General features: G+C 42.8%; 1 protein-coding gene across 6 annotated transcripts in view; it reads left to right on the forward strand.

Annotated features, from left to right (window-relative positions):
- Nucleotides 1-17,346, forward strand: part of KALRN (kalirin RhoGEF kinase) — a 779,108-nt gene that overhangs the window by 561,744 nt on the left and 200,018 nt on the right. For all 6 annotated transcript variants that reach the window (XM_048869043.2, XM_048869046.2, XM_048869044.2 and 3 more), the window contains exons 28-33: nt 3,460-3,552; nt 6,666-6,777; nt 7,944-8,134; nt 8,539-8,640; nt 9,385-9,527; nt 12,312-12,414. In XM_048869043.2, coding sequence (XP_048725000.2) covers nt 3,460-3,552; nt 6,666-6,777; nt 7,944-8,134; nt 8,539-8,640; nt 9,385-9,527; nt 12,312-12,414 — 744 coding nt within the window. The remainder of the gene's footprint in view (nt 1-3,459; nt 3,553-6,665; nt 6,778-7,943; nt 8,135-8,538; nt 8,641-9,384; nt 9,528-12,311; nt 12,415-17,346) is intronic.

The raw sequence follows: 17,346 nt of genomic DNA on the forward strand, positions 1-17,346 counted from the left end.
ATGAAGAGCATAATATTCTCTTTTAAAAATAATTTGCTCTGGACCTCATAGTGCTCTTTGTAAATTAGCCAGCTCCTCTTCCTAAAAGTATATTTGACAGTTAAATAGTTTTACCAGCAGGTGGCACTTGTGCCTATTTAATAGTTTAGAAGTGGCTTCCCTGGGATATGGAACATTTCAGGGGATTTACAGGTTTATCAGTGTGTTCACACAGATGAAAAGGTATTTGCTCTGCGAAGCTTTTCCATCACAGTCGCGTATGTTGACTGGAGATCTTCTGATAGTGCTTAATACTGCTAGTTAAAGTTTCAGCATCTTGATGTTTTGCAGCGGCAAGTTCTGTTTTTATGCGGCCAAGGTAGGGATTCTACTATGCTGAAAAACAACTTGGTATGCAAAGGGAGAAAAAGGACATGCCAGAAACACTGAAGGGTAAAAGGTCTCCATAGTCCCATACCTTGTGAAGTCAATTACACCAGTGCAAAGTGGTTGTAAAACTTGCCCATTCTGATGTGGTTAGTGTTTACTTTGCAGTGGTGTAAATGACTGCACAAATTGAAGGACAGTGGAGAATCAGGCCCTCAGTGTAATATGAAAGAAATTAAATTCATCTTTCCAATTCTTCTTAATGAGATTTGGACAATATCCAGCACATCTTGCTAAAAAGATACTCTCTGCAATAATAATCTTCCATGTGTATAGTATCTCAGAGGATTTCAAAGTACTGCACAAAGTTTGCAAACACTTGAGTCACTCCATCCACCACAGAAATGCAGCCACCAATGGAAGTAGCAATCTAGTAAAGGACCTCATTGAACACCCATTCAAGTCAATGGGAATCTTTCCATTTCAGAGATCTTTCCCTAAAAGCACATGGCATTGCTAATAATCAGCATAGGACAGGCAGCAAGGGAGACTGCCACATCAACTCTGAAACTACAGGAAGAAGTTAGGGAGTCAGAATGTAGTTACCCAAATTGGTAATTTGGTTGGGACATTGGAACCAGCACCCTTATTCTTTTGAAAATAGCAGTGAATTCTAACGGCCACAAGTTACTTGATTCACCGAACTCTTCCACCTCTTATATCTGTTCTTCTGTAATACCTAACTGTGTAGCATTAAAATTCTTCATCCAGTAGGTTCAGAGATCACTGATGTCTAATAGACTTGTTAATTTCTTATGACACTTCTTTAATTCAATATATTCTCCACAGTCACCAGATATAATTGTGGCTAGTCATACAGGCCAGATCCCCAGCTAGTGTAAATCAGCATGGCTTTGAAGTCAGTGGAGTTATGCAAGTTCACACCAGCTGAGGATCTGGGACATAGATAAGAAACATTTGATCCCTGTTTCTCTCTTCCATCTGCCTCGTGGACTGTTTCTCTGAATCTGCTGCAATTTAAACAATAACAGAGCTGAGTACTGCTTTCTTATTTAAACTATCATGAGCAAGTTCCCCTTCTGGGAGTGTTGGAGCATGTCAAGGAAAATTTGGCCAGAGCATAGACAGATGGGGTGCCCAAGAGGACACAGAGAAAGTACAAAACAGGGAGGATCTGGTTCAAACAGTTGCCCATATTCTTCCCCTCACTTGAAATATTTTTCTTTCGATCTTAGTAAAAGCTCAGAGTGTTAGTATAGAGCTGCCCCCAGGCACCTTTGATTTGCGTGACCAGCATGCACACAGCACAACATGGTAAGGGTCACGGACCTTGGCGGTGTTATAGGGATTCATATTTCCGCATGGATGGAGTGTTCTTGAACAATGTCTCCAATGAACTAGAGGCACGTTTTTCTTCCTCAGGAAGCAGGCAGAATCCCTGTGTCTCCTTAGTTAATTCTTCAAGAGATATAGTGTTGCAAATTCATATAGTGCTTTCCAGCATCCAAGTGCTTTACAAAAGATCCCACTTTACAGATGTATGTGAAATCTTTTATGTCCTGTCGGCAGTATCACATAGCAGTAACTGCTCAGGATGCAGCTCCATACTCTGGTCCTTGTGTGGATGGCCATTTAGTGTGTTCTAAGGCCCTGTCCTGGCTAAAACTCCTGACTGACTATATAACCAGCCAGAGCCTTCGACACCTCACCACCATTCAGCTTGTGTCCACCCAGCAATTTTGCTTCCCTCATAACTATGTTTGCACATCCACACCTCGCCTGCTTTCTGTGTGTTTTTGTATCAGTGCATCAGACACTGGGTGAGATTTTGTTCTTCACCTATTAGAGATGCAGCACAGAACTTGCAGCCCAGAGGAAGAGGGGAGGAGACTTTAAGCTTCTTCACAACCCCAAGCATAACTGTCTGAGTTACCCCTGGGTGGCAGAACTGCCCAGAATCTCTACAGTGCCATGTTCTGCGATCCCACTCCCCATATGTCCTTCCTGCCCTCACCCCCATGCCTCGTGTGTCTCCTATGCCAGGCTGTGTGAAGGAGTCCTCTGGAGGCTGTCTTGCAGTTGTCTGCCTCCATGTCTATTCTGGGGAAATCCTCCCTCGGTAGGAACTGAGACTTTTAGGACCCCTCTGGTTCACTCTGGCCTTATTCAGTGTAGAAGGGCTGGGCAGGTATGAAGATTTCACTGTTTCTGAGCAGCTATCCCATAGTGCATCAGCAGGGCCTAGTGTGCCTCCTGAACATTCACCAGCAGCACATAAGGCAGTGCATTCTGGAGTGTCCTACTGCCCCAAGAGCTGGGACACAGGAGGAATGAAACACTTAGTTACGCAGACAGTACAAACAACCTGTGCTGAACTGGTTCCAGGAAAAGAATCATGTGCCAGCCGGTACACAATGTTGCGGGATGGGCAAATATCACGGGTGGGGAAGAGGAGGGGTCAGACTACATTGTGCTTTAGCTAGATCCTCAGCTGGCAGAATGCTCCTTGGGGCTATTACCAACTGGAGCAAGTCAGTGCAGTGTCCTGGCTGGCTCTCACCTGACCCATGGCTAGGGGCCAAGAAGAGAATAAGGGAGCTGTAACTGGATCTGTGATGGCCCCTCCCTTTCCTCTGTTATGCTGAAACATAAAATCTGGCCCAGGGCATCCTGGAGGTTATTAACTAAATGCTCCAGAATGTGAAGAATTATGATAAAGGTCCACCCCAGACATGACATTAATGCAGGATTTAATGTTAAGGGTCTGATTTAGACCCTCACGACTAAGGAAAAACAGTTTACATGTCAATAAATACATCCTAAGGCAAAACCTGTGTTATTTACTCAACAGAGTCCGAGCTGGAGTGATTGCACAGAGCTCTCCCTGTTTACAGACCAGAAGAGAACACTAAATAACCCTGTGGTCTATTGTTGTCCTTTATGTGTGTGAACTAAAAACTAGTTAAAGTAAGAACTCCAGGGCTAAAGTTAGTTATGGGTGGTTCCATCTGGTATTGGGTAAAACATTTTTTATGCCTGTATTTAACAGCATCTTATTTTCACCTCCTGTAGGAAATTCAACAAAGGCACGGCCTGGCCAACTCTATCTCCTCCTATTTAATCAAGCCCGTCCAGAGGATCACCAAATACCAACTTTTACTGAAGGTACAGTAATGATCTAGTCTGATTAGCCACATTGTTCAGATGGGGTACAGAGGGTCACAGAGAGAGTCAATAACTTGACTGGCAGGCACAGTAGCCTGGAGCCACAAGATATGGGGGTCTAGCACTGGTCACGTTAGGTTCAATTAGGAGCCTCTCTGTAAGCCTGTGCAGGGGAGTTAGTGAGTGTAATGATCCCTCTTACTCCCCTTTAGGAGCTAACTGCATGGTCAGACCCTACTGAGGGGTTGAGCAGCTGCTGCAGCTGGGCCCCCCGCACCCTTCCAGATAAGTGGCAAGGAATGGAAAGGAGGGGCGAGGAGTGGATGGAGCCTTGGCTCACCCCTCACTTGCTGACACAATGACCAATGCAGCTGATCTGATGCTGAGGTGGAAATAAGTTGGGCCAGGAAAAGAGCTGTAAATGAGAATCTGACTCAGTAAGAAGAGGAGGAATGATCCAGTGGTTAGGGAGACCTAAGTTCAACAGTCTTTTTGCTGCACTGGTTAGGGAGACCTTGCTGCAACAGTCTTTTTGTGTAACCTTGGACAATGGGAGTTAGGCATCATAAACACCTTTAAAAATTGGTTGGTTAGTTAGTCTGCATCTCAGTTCCTCATCTGTAAAATGGGGATAATAGCACTTCCTACCTAACAGGGTGTTGTGAAAACAGATATACTACGGATTGTGAGGCACATAGATTCTATGGTAATGGCGGCCAAATAAGTACCTAAAATATAGCGTGAAACGCTGCCATGCTGATCTGCTAGTGGCTTGCACACCTTTTGTTCAGGTGTAAATAACTGCACAATGAATGAAGGCAATGAAGAAGTTGGCCCACCCAGAACATGTGTCTTGTAAAATGATATGGAAATCATAAATGAATCTGATAATGCCTCTAGCAAATTCAAGCCAATTTCTCAACTGTATTTCTGCCCAAGAGGTTCTTTTACCAATGCATTGAAATTACCAAGTTTTTATAAATGCATACCATGGGGTTAAGTATCATATATTCAAGAAAATCTTTCTCTGTGTTTTAATAACATAAGCAATTAAACTGGTAAAAATTGCAAAGCTCCAATTTACTTTTCACCATTAATGCTGTTTATTTACTGTTTGCATTTCATTCATCTCAGTCAGTGGAAATAAGATGGTCAGTTTCTCTTGTGTTTAGTCACTTTCATTTACTGGGTATTATAATACTATGCAGTGCTGCAGTATTCAGGCTTCCTACACTGCAGGACAGAGCTCTCAATTCACCTTCAATATGGAGGGTGATACCAACAAATTAACTCTGTCACCAGCTCAGTCTCTGAAACATTTATGCCATCAACTTGCATTTGAGGGTGAGCCCCATCCCAAAAGGACCCAAGGGGGCAAGGAGAGGGAGACGAATACAGCTCTTACTGAAATCTGTGGAAAGATTCCTATTGACTTTGATGGCAGTTGGATCAGTCATAGGTGGGTACAGAAATAAGGAGAGATTTAATGGTAGGGAATAACTGTGATAGAAAGGGGAGAGGAAAAATGAAATCTTGAATTGTAAAAGTAGATAGGGGAGAAAGACTGAACTGGAAAAGAGAAACATCTTGGGAAAAAAGTGTTTTGTAGAGAAAAATGCAAAGGATGAAGAACTTCTGAGGGGGAGGCATATGGTATATTACAAATAACAGAAGAAAAGATGCATGAAGAGGAAAAGTAGACACAGAGAGACTGATTCTCCACAGGAAATGAGCTCTGAACATCCAGTCTAGCCCTAAGAAGAGAAAAAGGAAAGAAGGGGAAAATCCAGGGGAGATAGAAGTGTTTTCTTATAGAGTAAGTTTGCTTTCTGGAACACTTTGGTCAGATGTTTTAATGACAGTTCAGCTGTTTCTAATAATAGCAAATAATAGCATCTGGATGTTTTCCTGGGTTTGGATAGGGACTCCTACCCAACATCTGCCTCTTTTTGGACGCTGGATATCAGCTTAATTTTTTCTTTGAAAAGTTGACAGGTACAGCACGGGAATACTTACACACAAATAAAAGACTCATGAGAGTAACTTTAAAATTAACAATGGGAACATTTTCTATTGATCTTGGATTTTGAAAATTGATCAGACAGTATCCACTTAAAAACTAACCACCAATAAGAGAGTCTCATATAAGACATGGAAGGTCATTGTCCCACTCTGTTTGGCACAGGTGAGGCCTCAGCGGGTGTACTGTGTCCAGTTCCAGTTGCCGCACATTAGGGAAGAGCTGGACAAATTGGAGACCATCTAGAAAATAGCTACAAAAATGATAAAAGCTTTAGAAAACCTGATCTGTGAGGAAAGGTTAAAAATGGACATATTTAGTCTAGAGAAGAGAACACTGATGGGGGACACCAATAATAGTCCTCAAATATATTAAGGGCTGTTACAAAGAGCATGGTGATGAATTGTTCTCGATGTCCACTGAAGGTAGGACAAGATGCAATGGGCTTTATCTGCAGCAAGGGAGTTTTAGGCTAGATATTAGAAAAAAACTTTCTAATTATAAGGATGGTTAAGCATTGGAATAGATTACCAAGGACGACTGTGGATTCCCCATCATTGGAGGTTTTTCAGAATAGGTTAGACAAACACCTGTCATGGATGGTCCTGTTTCAGCTCAGGAGGCTGGACTAAATGATCTCTGGAGTCCTTTCCAGCCCTACATTGCTATGATTCTAAACAAAATATATGTAGGGTAAAATCTCACTAGAAATAGAGACAATTTAAGCCTCTTTTAGGCCCTCTCTATAGATGAATTTGTATCCATTTAGTTAAACTGGTTCAATTAAACTGGCTTAGTTAAATCAGTGCAAACTGCTGTGTAGACACTCTTATATTGGTTTCAGGGTGATCTATTTTGTTGAACCTTAAACTAGTTCTCAATCAACTGAATCCAGGTTTACGATATATGAGTGTCCACATGACCTTTGATGCAATTAAACTTCATCCATTTTAAATCTCACCTTTAATTAACCTGTTTCAACACTTCATGGAGACAAGGCTTTTTGGCTGGGAAATGTAATCTGAATTTAAATGAGTGTATATTTTTCTGCCTGTAAAGAAGTTAATTATATATGGCCTGCATTTCTTCTTAGGAACTCTTAACCTGTTGTGAAGAAGGCAAAGGAGAACTCAAAGATGGCCTGGAAGTGATGCTCAGTGTCCCCAAGAAAGCAAACGACGCCATGCACGTCAGCATGCTGGAAGGTAGCAGATTCTCAAAATCATGAGGGGGAAAGCTATGCAGGAATTAATCCTGGGGTGTCTTGTTGCCTAGAGTTTGCAGTGACAGGTTTGTGATTGCTGACTGTCCATTGCTCTCAGATGCTTCCCTACTCCTCATGAGATTTCTCAGAAATACTTGTCACACCTGTAAAAAGGAGAAGAGTGTTCAAGCAAGTAATAGAAGCAATGTCCTACATCTATCTGCACAGCACCTCATGGGATGGTGATTAAAATTGCTGATGGGCAAACTAATCAGCAAAATTAAGAATACACACACACACACACACACACACCCAGCCTCGAGCCAAACCGTTTGTGGAAATCTAATATTTGATTGTTTTTCACTCTGGTCTCCGACCAAAAGTAGAAATGCCCTATTACTACAAGAGAATCAGTTCCTGTGAGAATCAAGAGCTATGGACAGTTTATCTAAGGCTTTCACAAGCATCTGGAAGTTTTTTTTTATGAATTGAACCTAAACTCTAAACTGATAAAGCCCAATTCTGATGTCATACCAGTTTTACACTAATATAGTTCCATCGTCTCCAGTGGAATTACTCTCGAACCACATTGGTGTGAGATCAGAAAGGCCCTCTGAAGTTTGCCTATCGTTGGTTACACTGCCCATATTTTGATAGGCTAAGCTAAAATGCTCTGAATTGCCACATGGTACAGAGTTCATCATTAAAGTTTTTACTGTGTCATTTACAAGTAATTAAGATTGTGGTGGCATGCACAGTAGTCCATATATTGCTGCCCTATATACAGTTGTCACCATTAAAATCTTTACCGTGTTTCCCCTTGCCTAATGAATATTACCACGCACAAATACAGTGGAAAGCACTAAAGGTACATACAGAACAGCAATATAGGTACATTTCACCCAATATATATGGCACACTGAGTACCACAGAAACAATTCAATCCAAAGCAACAGAGAATAAAATGAACAATGTTCTGACTGTGACAGTGCCTTTCCATTAATATCCATTCAAGAATTAGTTGCATAATAAAGCATGCGACTCTATGTTCCTATTCTTTCATAACACTGTAATCCTCTGAACAGTGAAAACCCTGCTTTGTTGATCATTGGGGATATTGGTCCCAGGAACAAAACTGGATAAAATGTTCTGTTGTGTTTCATTTAGGCTTTGATGAAAACCTGGATGTTCAGGGAGAGCTCATCCTTCAGGATTCCTTTCAAGTGTGGGATCCCAAGTCTCTCATTCGGAAAGGTCGCGAGAGACACTTGTTTCTCTTTGAAATCTCTTTGGTTTTTAGCAAAGAAATCAAAGATTCTTCAGGACACACTAAATATGTTTACAAGAACAAACTACTGGTAGGTCTACCAGAATGAGATATTCTGGGGTTGGGTTTTTTATAGGTAGAGATGGAAGGGAAGGCTTGTTTGTCTCTGCATTGAGTTTGGAATACTTATGCATTCTGGAACCCCATGCTCAGACCTTGTCGGGGCTCACTGAGCCCTGCTATATCTGAAAAACAAAGCTCAGAGCATTTCTGGAAAGATTAAAGATGACAGTGTGCATGGTGGTTGGGATGGTGGCAGTGGGGTTCGTCTGAACTGATCAAACACCTTTCCCTTGCCATCCCTTGCTTATGGCTTTGTTTTCAGTTTATTTTATCAGTGTACAACATACCAGAGGAGCTGAGCTCCCCCACAATGTAAAATCTCTTGAAACCAGGAGGCTCCATTCATAATGTATGGTCTCTCCTTCTCACTAGACCTCAGAACTGGGAGTGACAGAGCACGTCGAGGGAGATCCCTGTAAATTTGCCTTGTGGTCCGGGCGGACACCATCCTCAGACAACAAAACAGTGCTGAAAGTGAGTCTTTTGAGCTTGTTTTCTTTGCCTTCAAAGCATTAAATTCCCAACTGGGGACTGGAAGTGCTAAGTGAAAGGTAGGATTTTTTTCCCTGGAAGCATGCATGTAGTTCCCATTGGAGTCAGGGGTCAATTCTGCCCGCATCTTGGGGCAGAATTTGGTTCTAATATATAGCCTGGCTCAAGAGGGTTCAATTATGCAGCTGCTCAGTCCACTGCAGTCCTCTTCCTATTACGGTCTGTTTTGAGCCACTGCAGAATCTAACTCAGGATGATTCTGAGTTTGAATTTGTATTTACATTGGGGACTGTAATTGGTTCAGTTGATTGCCCCTGGATTCATTGGCAGTAGTGCTTTTCTTCAAACTCACAGAGCTGACAATCATTTCGCTGATTGAATTCTTAAAAAAGAACTCACACTAGATATTTTGTTTGAGAAATACCAGCTGTGCACTGATAACCTGTTTCCTCACCAGAGAGCATTTTTTTATTTCTTGTATTAAATGTACATCTAGAGATTAACTGCTCTCGTGTTGCTTGTTGAACTTATTAGGTAGGTATGGCAAACATGCGCTTCCAGTTCTGCTAGGTTTTTTAGGTATTCCAGCTGCTGTGACAATGGAGTGAGGAACCAACAGTGAAACAGTCAATCATGTGTTAATATCAACAAATCATGACTCTTCAACATAGGAGACGTGCCAAGAATATTATAATGTGCCTATCATTTTGCCTTTTGGAACTTCAGGCATCCAGTATTGAAACAAAACAGGAATGGATCAAAAATATCCGGGAAGTCATTCAGGAGAGGATTATTCATTTGAAAGGAGCTTTGAAGGAGCCAATCCAGCTCCCCAAGACACCGGCAAAGCAGAGAAATAACAGTAAAAGGTAACCTCAGTGATTCCATAAACAACCCTCCTGTTTGGAACTTGATTCTCGGTTGGAACTGTTTTCTTCAGCAGTGCAGGTTTGCTCAGATTAGTTAATTGAACAGAAATTCTCAAAATAACTTCAACTGTTTGAGCAAAACAATTTGATTGGACAAGCTGTCCTAAACAAAAAATAAGGGGCCAGATTTTCACATTGTATAAATCCATGAAATCAGTGGACCTTTGCCATATCATACCAGGAGAGTGTCTGTTTGCTTTTTACAAGATTCACGTAGCATTTTTACGATAACCATCCACAGTCTTCACAGACAAACTTTGCTTTTTTCGACCATGAAATGGAGGAAAACATGTAATGAAAACCTTTTCTGTGGAAACCAAACATTTTCAAATTAAAAATATTCAACCCCCCCAAACTACTAGAGTGATGTATAACATGTAATGAATTAACTGCTGGATCAGAATGAAAATTACCCGTTGAGTCCAAGGATATTTCTCTTGCTGACCCCACCTGAAGAGGAGTCTATTTCTTCTCACAAACAAGCGCCTGCGTATTCCCTTTTCTTGTTCGATTTTATGTATCATGTGACAATAAAAATAATAAGTGGTCTTCAGCATTTCAGTGTTACCGTCCATGACAAATAATAAGAAATAATAACAGGACTTTTGTGGACAACAAAGTGGAGTACCTGGTTAGAAAAAATTATATACAATGGATTGTTCCTTTCACTGCATTAACTAAGGCTCCAGCCTTGCATTGGGATCCATTAGAACAGACCCCTGAGCCCATGTACAGTCAGTCTGTCCATCTTAGGGGTCTCAAACTCAGTTTACCTTAGGGCCAGTGCCAGTCCTCAAATCCTCCCAGCGGGCCAATAACGTCACTCATGCCACCCAGAACCCGCCCCCCCCCCCAAATTCTTCCCCCCACCTTGGCTAAGGCTCTGGGAGGGAGTTTGGGTGGGGGAGGAGGTCTGGGGTAGGGGATTGGGGGGCAGGATCTGGGAGGGAGTTTGGATGCAGAAGGGTGAGAGGTTGGGCTCTGGGAGGGAGTTTGGGTGGGGGAAGGGGTCTGGGGTGCAGGCTCTGGGATGGAGTTTGGGTGCTGGGTGCAGGCTCTGGGCGGGGGCAGGGGTGCAGGAGGAGGGGGTGGGGTTGCAGGTTCTCAGAGAAAGTTTGGGGGTGGGAAGGGGGTGTGGGAAGGGGGAGGGGTGCAGGCTCTGGGAGGGATTTTGGGGGTGGGAGGGGGTGTGTGGGGAGGAGGTCGGGGGGGTGCAGTGCTTACCTGGGGCTCCAAGGCACGGCGGGCTGGGGGGCCTCCGCACGCTGCTGCTCCCAGGCACCGCCCCGCAGCTTTCCATTGGCCACAGGGCGCTCGGGCCAGGGGCTGTGCGTGGCGGTACAGCCCCGCCCCAGGGTTGCAGGGAGGGAATGGCAGACACGTGGAGCGAGCAGGCAGAAGCCGCTCAGCTCCGCTGCGCTCCCGGTAATGGGCAGGGCCCCTGGACATTGTAAATCACCCAGCGGACTCTCGGTTGGGAAGCGCCTCAGGGTGGCAGGTGGGGCCAAGAGAGAGACTCGGCCCCAAAATTGCCCCATTGGGGAGGTTCTCGGGCTGCAGATGGCCAGGAGTATGAGAGCCCCCATTTGAGCACCTCTCAATCTTTAGCATGTTTATTATCATAACATCCCTGAGAAGTTGGCCAATGCTTTGATCCCCATTTTACAGATGGAGAACTAAGGCACAGAGAGACTAAGACCCAGATTTTTAAAGGTGATTTGGTGTTGTGTCACTCAGTGTTGCAACATCTAACTGATTTAGGAGCCCAAGCCTCATTTTCAAAAATTAATTAGACACTTAGGAGCATAAGAGTCAATTGAAAGTCAGTGGGACTTAGGTTTCTCAGTGTCTAAGTCACTTCTGCAATGCTGAGTGGAGCAACACCCAAATACCTTTAAAAATCTGGACCCAAGTGATTTGCCTATGGTTTCACAGGAAATCTGTGGCAGAGCAGGAAATTGAACCACAGGCTACCACCCTAAACAGTGGAGCATCCTTGCCCTCACAGTTTTTCATGGGCTTATGGATGGGTTTGCTCTCATAGATCCCAATGAAAGAGTGAGACTTTTGTTGGCAACATCAAAGTCCTGTCAGATGTAACAGGCTGCTTGTATTCCTTGTATACTAATTTCAGTAAAGAAATTCTTAAAAAGAGGCAGAAAGAGGTTCAAAGGAAAAGAATTTCAGGAGGGGGAAAAAATACCCTATGCCAACAGACTGATGTGGTTATATCTTTTCTTTTCTTTTCTTTTTACAATCCTGTCATTTTTATGCTAGTTTTAAACTCCTGAAAATGTGGATTACAGTGAGACTGCAGAGATATCCCTTCGCTTCAGTGTCGTGAACAGCAATGCTATTATTTGGATGGCTGGTTTTGGTTAAGTGAGAAATCTAACTCGAGTGAAATATCTGCCTTACCACCCTCATTAGGGAACTATTTCTAGGAGCAAGAGCCTTCGTTGCTGTAAATATGGACACAAAGGCCATTCCTATTCCAGCAATAAACGTGGTGATTATATGCAGAATTCTAACCCTACAGCAGAGGTGACATCATTTTAAATTACACAGTGTGTAATAATATGAGCTCCATCAATGGGGTAATCTTAGCACAAATCCTGCCCAATGTGCTGAATTGGCAGTTCTCAAATCCACCTGTGAATTTTTGCACTTCCCAAGGCTGGTGCTTTAAGTAAACAGGGTTGTTTTCTCATTGTCCCTGTGCAGAGATGGAGTAGATGATGCAGACAGCCAAGGAGATGGAAGCAGTCAGCCTGATACCATTTCCATTGCATCCAGAACCTCACAGAACACAGTGGACAGTGACAAGGTAGGATCTATCCCTGCATATGCACTGCAGCTAACTCTTCCCAAGAGAATTTAGGATAAAAGCAGAATAGAAAGAGAGACAAAGAGACTAACCCTTTATGGAGGTTCTTTAGCTGTATTACACTTGGGAACCCCTTTGCTGAGATATTAAAAATCTGGCTATTCTTGTGCTTGTCCTCAATATTGCTGTGGTACATAGTTTGCCCTTCTTGTTGCTGGTTCTGAGCTGCAGCCTCTGCCCTGTGTGTTAAAATTTAGAGGTTGAGTAGGCTATGAAAAATCACAGCTCAGAGCAACTTTTTTCTTATTAGCACTGTCTCAGAGTGAGCCAGATTGTGAATTACCAGACAGTTGGTTATCTTCTGTAATTGCCATATTAGCGCCAAAAACTAGTCTATTGGAGGGACCATGGGTGCACACACAGCAATTAATATAACAGCACTGAAATGCAAACTCTCCCCCCACCCCCACTCCATTGTGTAATCATGAGAGCCTGGGAGGCCTTCTCCTTCCAGATACGGTGATTCTGGAATCCATTCCTTCTCGACATATGGTGGAACATATCTGTGGTACCCTTGAGGCTCATTAGATTCCATTTTAATGTTGTATGTTGCTCTCTGTGTGTGTATGATTGTTTTATTTATTGAACAATCCGAGGATTTGGCTGTTTGGGTGCTCCATTACTGCTATGAGGATTGACTTGGGTATATTGCCCTAATTCCTCCAACTGTGATCTTTGGCCATATTTCCAGTTGCCCAGAAGTCTTTGTTCAGAAGCACTGATTCAGCAGTGATGTATTGTTAATAACAATAATTTATTCAGTTTAATATAGTTGGGTTTTTCATATCCACCAAGAGTATTTATGCCTTTTCACCTGTTTGGTTTTGAAACCGATGTAAACTTGCAAAATAATGAACTTTCCAGGATCACCTATGGTATATGTGCTCATCGGTGTTTTTATCATGCTGCCAGTGACACTGAGTAGAAAGTGTTCTTGCAATTACAAAACTTGTATCTGTGATTGTCAGGCTCACCAATGAGCTCCAGTATAAGATGTTTTTGAGAGCTGAACTCAGAAATAGGAATGAATTGTAAATGAATAACCTTTAAAAGCCTCCAAGATAATACGTTATTGGAACATGCCTTTTAAGGTAAACATGTTATTACTTTCTTGTTCCACCAATAACCTAAACAAGATTTGGTGTGATCTATATATATCCCAAAAGCCACTGAAACTAGATGAATACCTTGCTGGATGCTGGAAAATACATTTTCGCTTCTTTGATTTACACTGACTTATTCTGCATTTCAGTATTGTTCATCTCTGTTATTCCTGATAAATGTTCTGATTCAGCAAAGCACTTGAGCACATGCTTAACTTTAACCATTTGCCTAAGTCCTGTTGATTTCAATGTGACTTATCCTTATGCTTACTGTTAAAGCCATGGATAAGTGCTTTGCTGTACAGGAATAGACATAAGCATAAGTGTATTCTCAAGTGTTTTGGTGAATCAGACCTATCGACTCAAAGTCAAATTCTGCTAAAATAGGGCCCTTGACATCAATGGCACTAATTGTGGGAGTAGGGTGAGGAGAATTTAGCCTTCACGGTGCTGCATTGCAGCACCTTTATGCTGAGGGGTGTTGTATAACTCACCATTTTACCTCCGAATCATCTCTTCATGTTTCCATACACTAATACTTTAAAGACTGAGGTCTTGATCCTGTATCTGGATCTGCTGTCAGCGGCCTTTGTGCTGGCAGATCCCAAAGAAATACTGGAACCTAACAGAGTACAGTACTTCTTACAAAAAGAAAAGGAGTACTTGTGGCACCTTAGAGACTAACCAATTTATTTTAGTCTCTAAGGTGTCACAAGTCCTCCTTTTCTTTTTGCGAATACAGACTAACACGGCTGCTACGCTGAAACCAGTACTTCTTACGTTAACTTCTCCTAAACACAGAGCAGTATTTTGGACATTTGGGGGATTTTAGTCTGGGGCCTTGAAGAGATATTGACTCCTCATGTGTGGTGCTTCTCTTCCAGGAGAATTAGAGTGAGGCCTCTTGGTGAGAGGCATCAGTGGTTTATCTTCTCAGCCGGACCAACAGTAAATGATCAGAGAGCTTGTGGGCAGATCTCAGAAAAGCTGCAGCTGCACTCCAGTGTGCTCCCAGCTCAGGTTCTTGGCACAGCTGGTAGCGCTTGGGTAAACTCTGTAACATATGCAGCATAATGAGTTCATGTGCGGCAGATAACAGCACTGCTCAGGCACCCATATGTAATGAATCTGTGATCTGTAAATAATAGACTCAATTACTATCCAACTCCAGTTAGTGGAGTTACCCTGGTGTAAGAGAAATCAGATTCAGGCATTGAGATGTGTCCTAAATATAGCTCTCCATTCTGTGACCTCAGTGAAATCTCTCTCCAGGTGCCCCCCTGGGATTAAATCCAGAAGAAATCGGGGAGAGGCTCCCCCTTTGAAAACAACACACTATCTCTTCATAGAAACCTCTTTTACAAATACATGCAAAGCCACTTCAAAGCAATGTCAGCCAGTCTAGAGGCAGATTAATTTGCACTTGGAACATTTATATATTAACTTAACACTCGAAACAATTTTTAAGTAACATTGAGGTTCACACAATTTTCTCAAAGCAAGGAAATTTAAAGCTAAAGTCAACACACTTTCTCCTTTCCTTCATTCTGGTTATTATGCCTGGGGATTATCCAGGACATAATTGAATGTTAGGGGAAATGAATGTCGTGCATCATTTTGGGCTAAAACAACCCAAACAGATTTTTGAGTTTGAGCAGTGCCAACAACAACTCTCTAAAACTTGTATTTGATCACACCCCTTCAGCCACACTCCTTTATTTCAAATCTTTTCAAAAACAAATCTCTCCTGGTTGAGAGTAAGTTTCATTCTTCTCATATATCAAGCTTCAGCCTTGGAGCAAATTTTGTAAAGCTACATTTTAAACTCATGGGGGCAAGGGGGGTGTTGAGTAGAAATACTGACACAGCTGTTACTCCAGTAGCCTGAATGGGAATTTTCATTGTCTCTGACTGTAGATTAATTAAACAGTACGTTGTAGCAGAGGACATAGTGTGCTGTGGTGGCCAGGGCACTAGACTAAGGGAAAGAAGAACTGGGCTCTAATCCTGGCTCTGTCACTGACCTGCTGTGTGTCCTTAGATAAGTGACTTCACTTCTCTATGCCTCTATCTCCTCACATCCTTTGTCTATTTTGTTTTTTTAATTGTAAGCTCTTCAAGGCAGATATTGTCTCTCACTGTGTGTTTGCCCAGCACTTGGGGCCTGGATCTCAGCTGAAGACTTTAGGCAGCACTAAAGTAATAATAATTAATGACATTCACATCACGTAGGCCTCGGCCCTTATTCAGGAAATATGTGCCTAACTTTAGCAGTGTTTCTAAGTCTCATAATCTGTGATAGGTTTCAGAGTAGCAGCCGTGTTAGTCTGTATCCATAAAAAGAAAAAGAGAACTTGTGGCACCTTAGAGACTAACAAATTTATTAGAGCATAAGCTTTCGTGAGCTACAGCTCACTTCATCGGATGCATACAGTGTAAAATACAGTGGGGAGATTTATATACACAGAACATGAAACAGTGGGTGTTACCATACACACTGTAACGAGAGTGATCAGGTAAGGTGAACTATTACCAGCAGGGGGCGGAAGGGAACCTTTTGTAGTGATAATCAAGGTGGGCCATTTCCAGCACTTTACAAGAACAGTAGGAGGGGAAATAAACCAGGGAAATAGTTTTACTTTGTGTAGTGACCCATCCACGCCCAGTCTTTATTCAAGCCTAAGTTAATTGTATCCAGTTTGCAAATTAATTCCAATTCAGCAGTCTCTCGTTGGAGTCTGTTTTTGAAGTTTTTTTGTTGAAGAATTGCCACTTTTAGGTCTGTAATCGAGTGACCAAAGAGATTGTAGTGTTCTCCGACTGGTTTTTGAACGTTATAATTCTTGACGTCTGATTTATTCTTTTACGTAGAGACTGTCCAGTTTGGCCAATGTACATGGCAGAGGGGCGTTGCTGGCACATGATGACATATATCACATTGGTAGATGTGCAGGTGAACAAGCCTCTGATAGTGTGGCTGATGTGATTAGGCCTTTATGATGGTGTCCCCTGAATAGATATATGGACACAGTTGGCAACGGGCTTTGTTGCAAGGATAGGTTCCCGGGTTAGTGGTTCTGTTGTGTGGTGTCTGGTTGCTGGTGAGTATTTGCTTCAGGTTGGGTGGCTGTCTGTAAGCAAGGACTGGCCTGTCTCCCAAGATCTGTGAGAGTGATGGAGAGTGATGGGTCATCCTTCAGGATAGGTTGTAGATCCTTGATGATGCATTGGAGAGGTTTCAGTTGGGGGCTGAAGGTGACGGCTAGTGGCGTTCTGTTATTTTCTTTGTTGGGCCTGTCCTGTAGTAGGTGACTTCTGGGTACTCTTCTGGCTCTGTCAATCTGTTTCTTCACTTCAGCAGGTGGGTATTGTAGTTGTAAGAATGCTTGATAGAGATCTTGTAGGTGTTTGTCTCTGTCTGAAGGGTTGGAGCAAATGCGGTTGTATCGTAGAGCTTGCCTGTAGACAATGGATCGTGTGGTGTCGTCTGGGTGAAAGCTGGAGGCATGTAGGTAAGCATAGCGGTCAGTAGGTTTCCGGTATAGGGTGGTGTTTATGTGACCATTGTTTATTAGCACTGTAGTGTCCAGGAAGTGGATCTCTTGTGTGGACTGGTCCAGGATGAGGTTGATGGTGGGATGGAAATTGTTGAAATCGTGGTGGAATTCCTCAAGGGCTTCTTTTCCATGGGTCCAGATGATGAAGATGTCATCAATGTAGCGCAAGTAGAGTAGGGGCATTAGGGACGAGAGCTGAGGAAGCATTGTTC

Source organism: Caretta caretta, chromosome 11 (assembly GCF_965140235.1).
Source record: "Caretta caretta isolate rCarCar2 chromosome 11, rCarCar1.hap1, whole genome shotgun sequence".
Classification (NCBI taxonomy): domain Eukaryota; kingdom Metazoa; phylum Chordata; order Testudines; family Cheloniidae; genus Caretta; species Caretta caretta.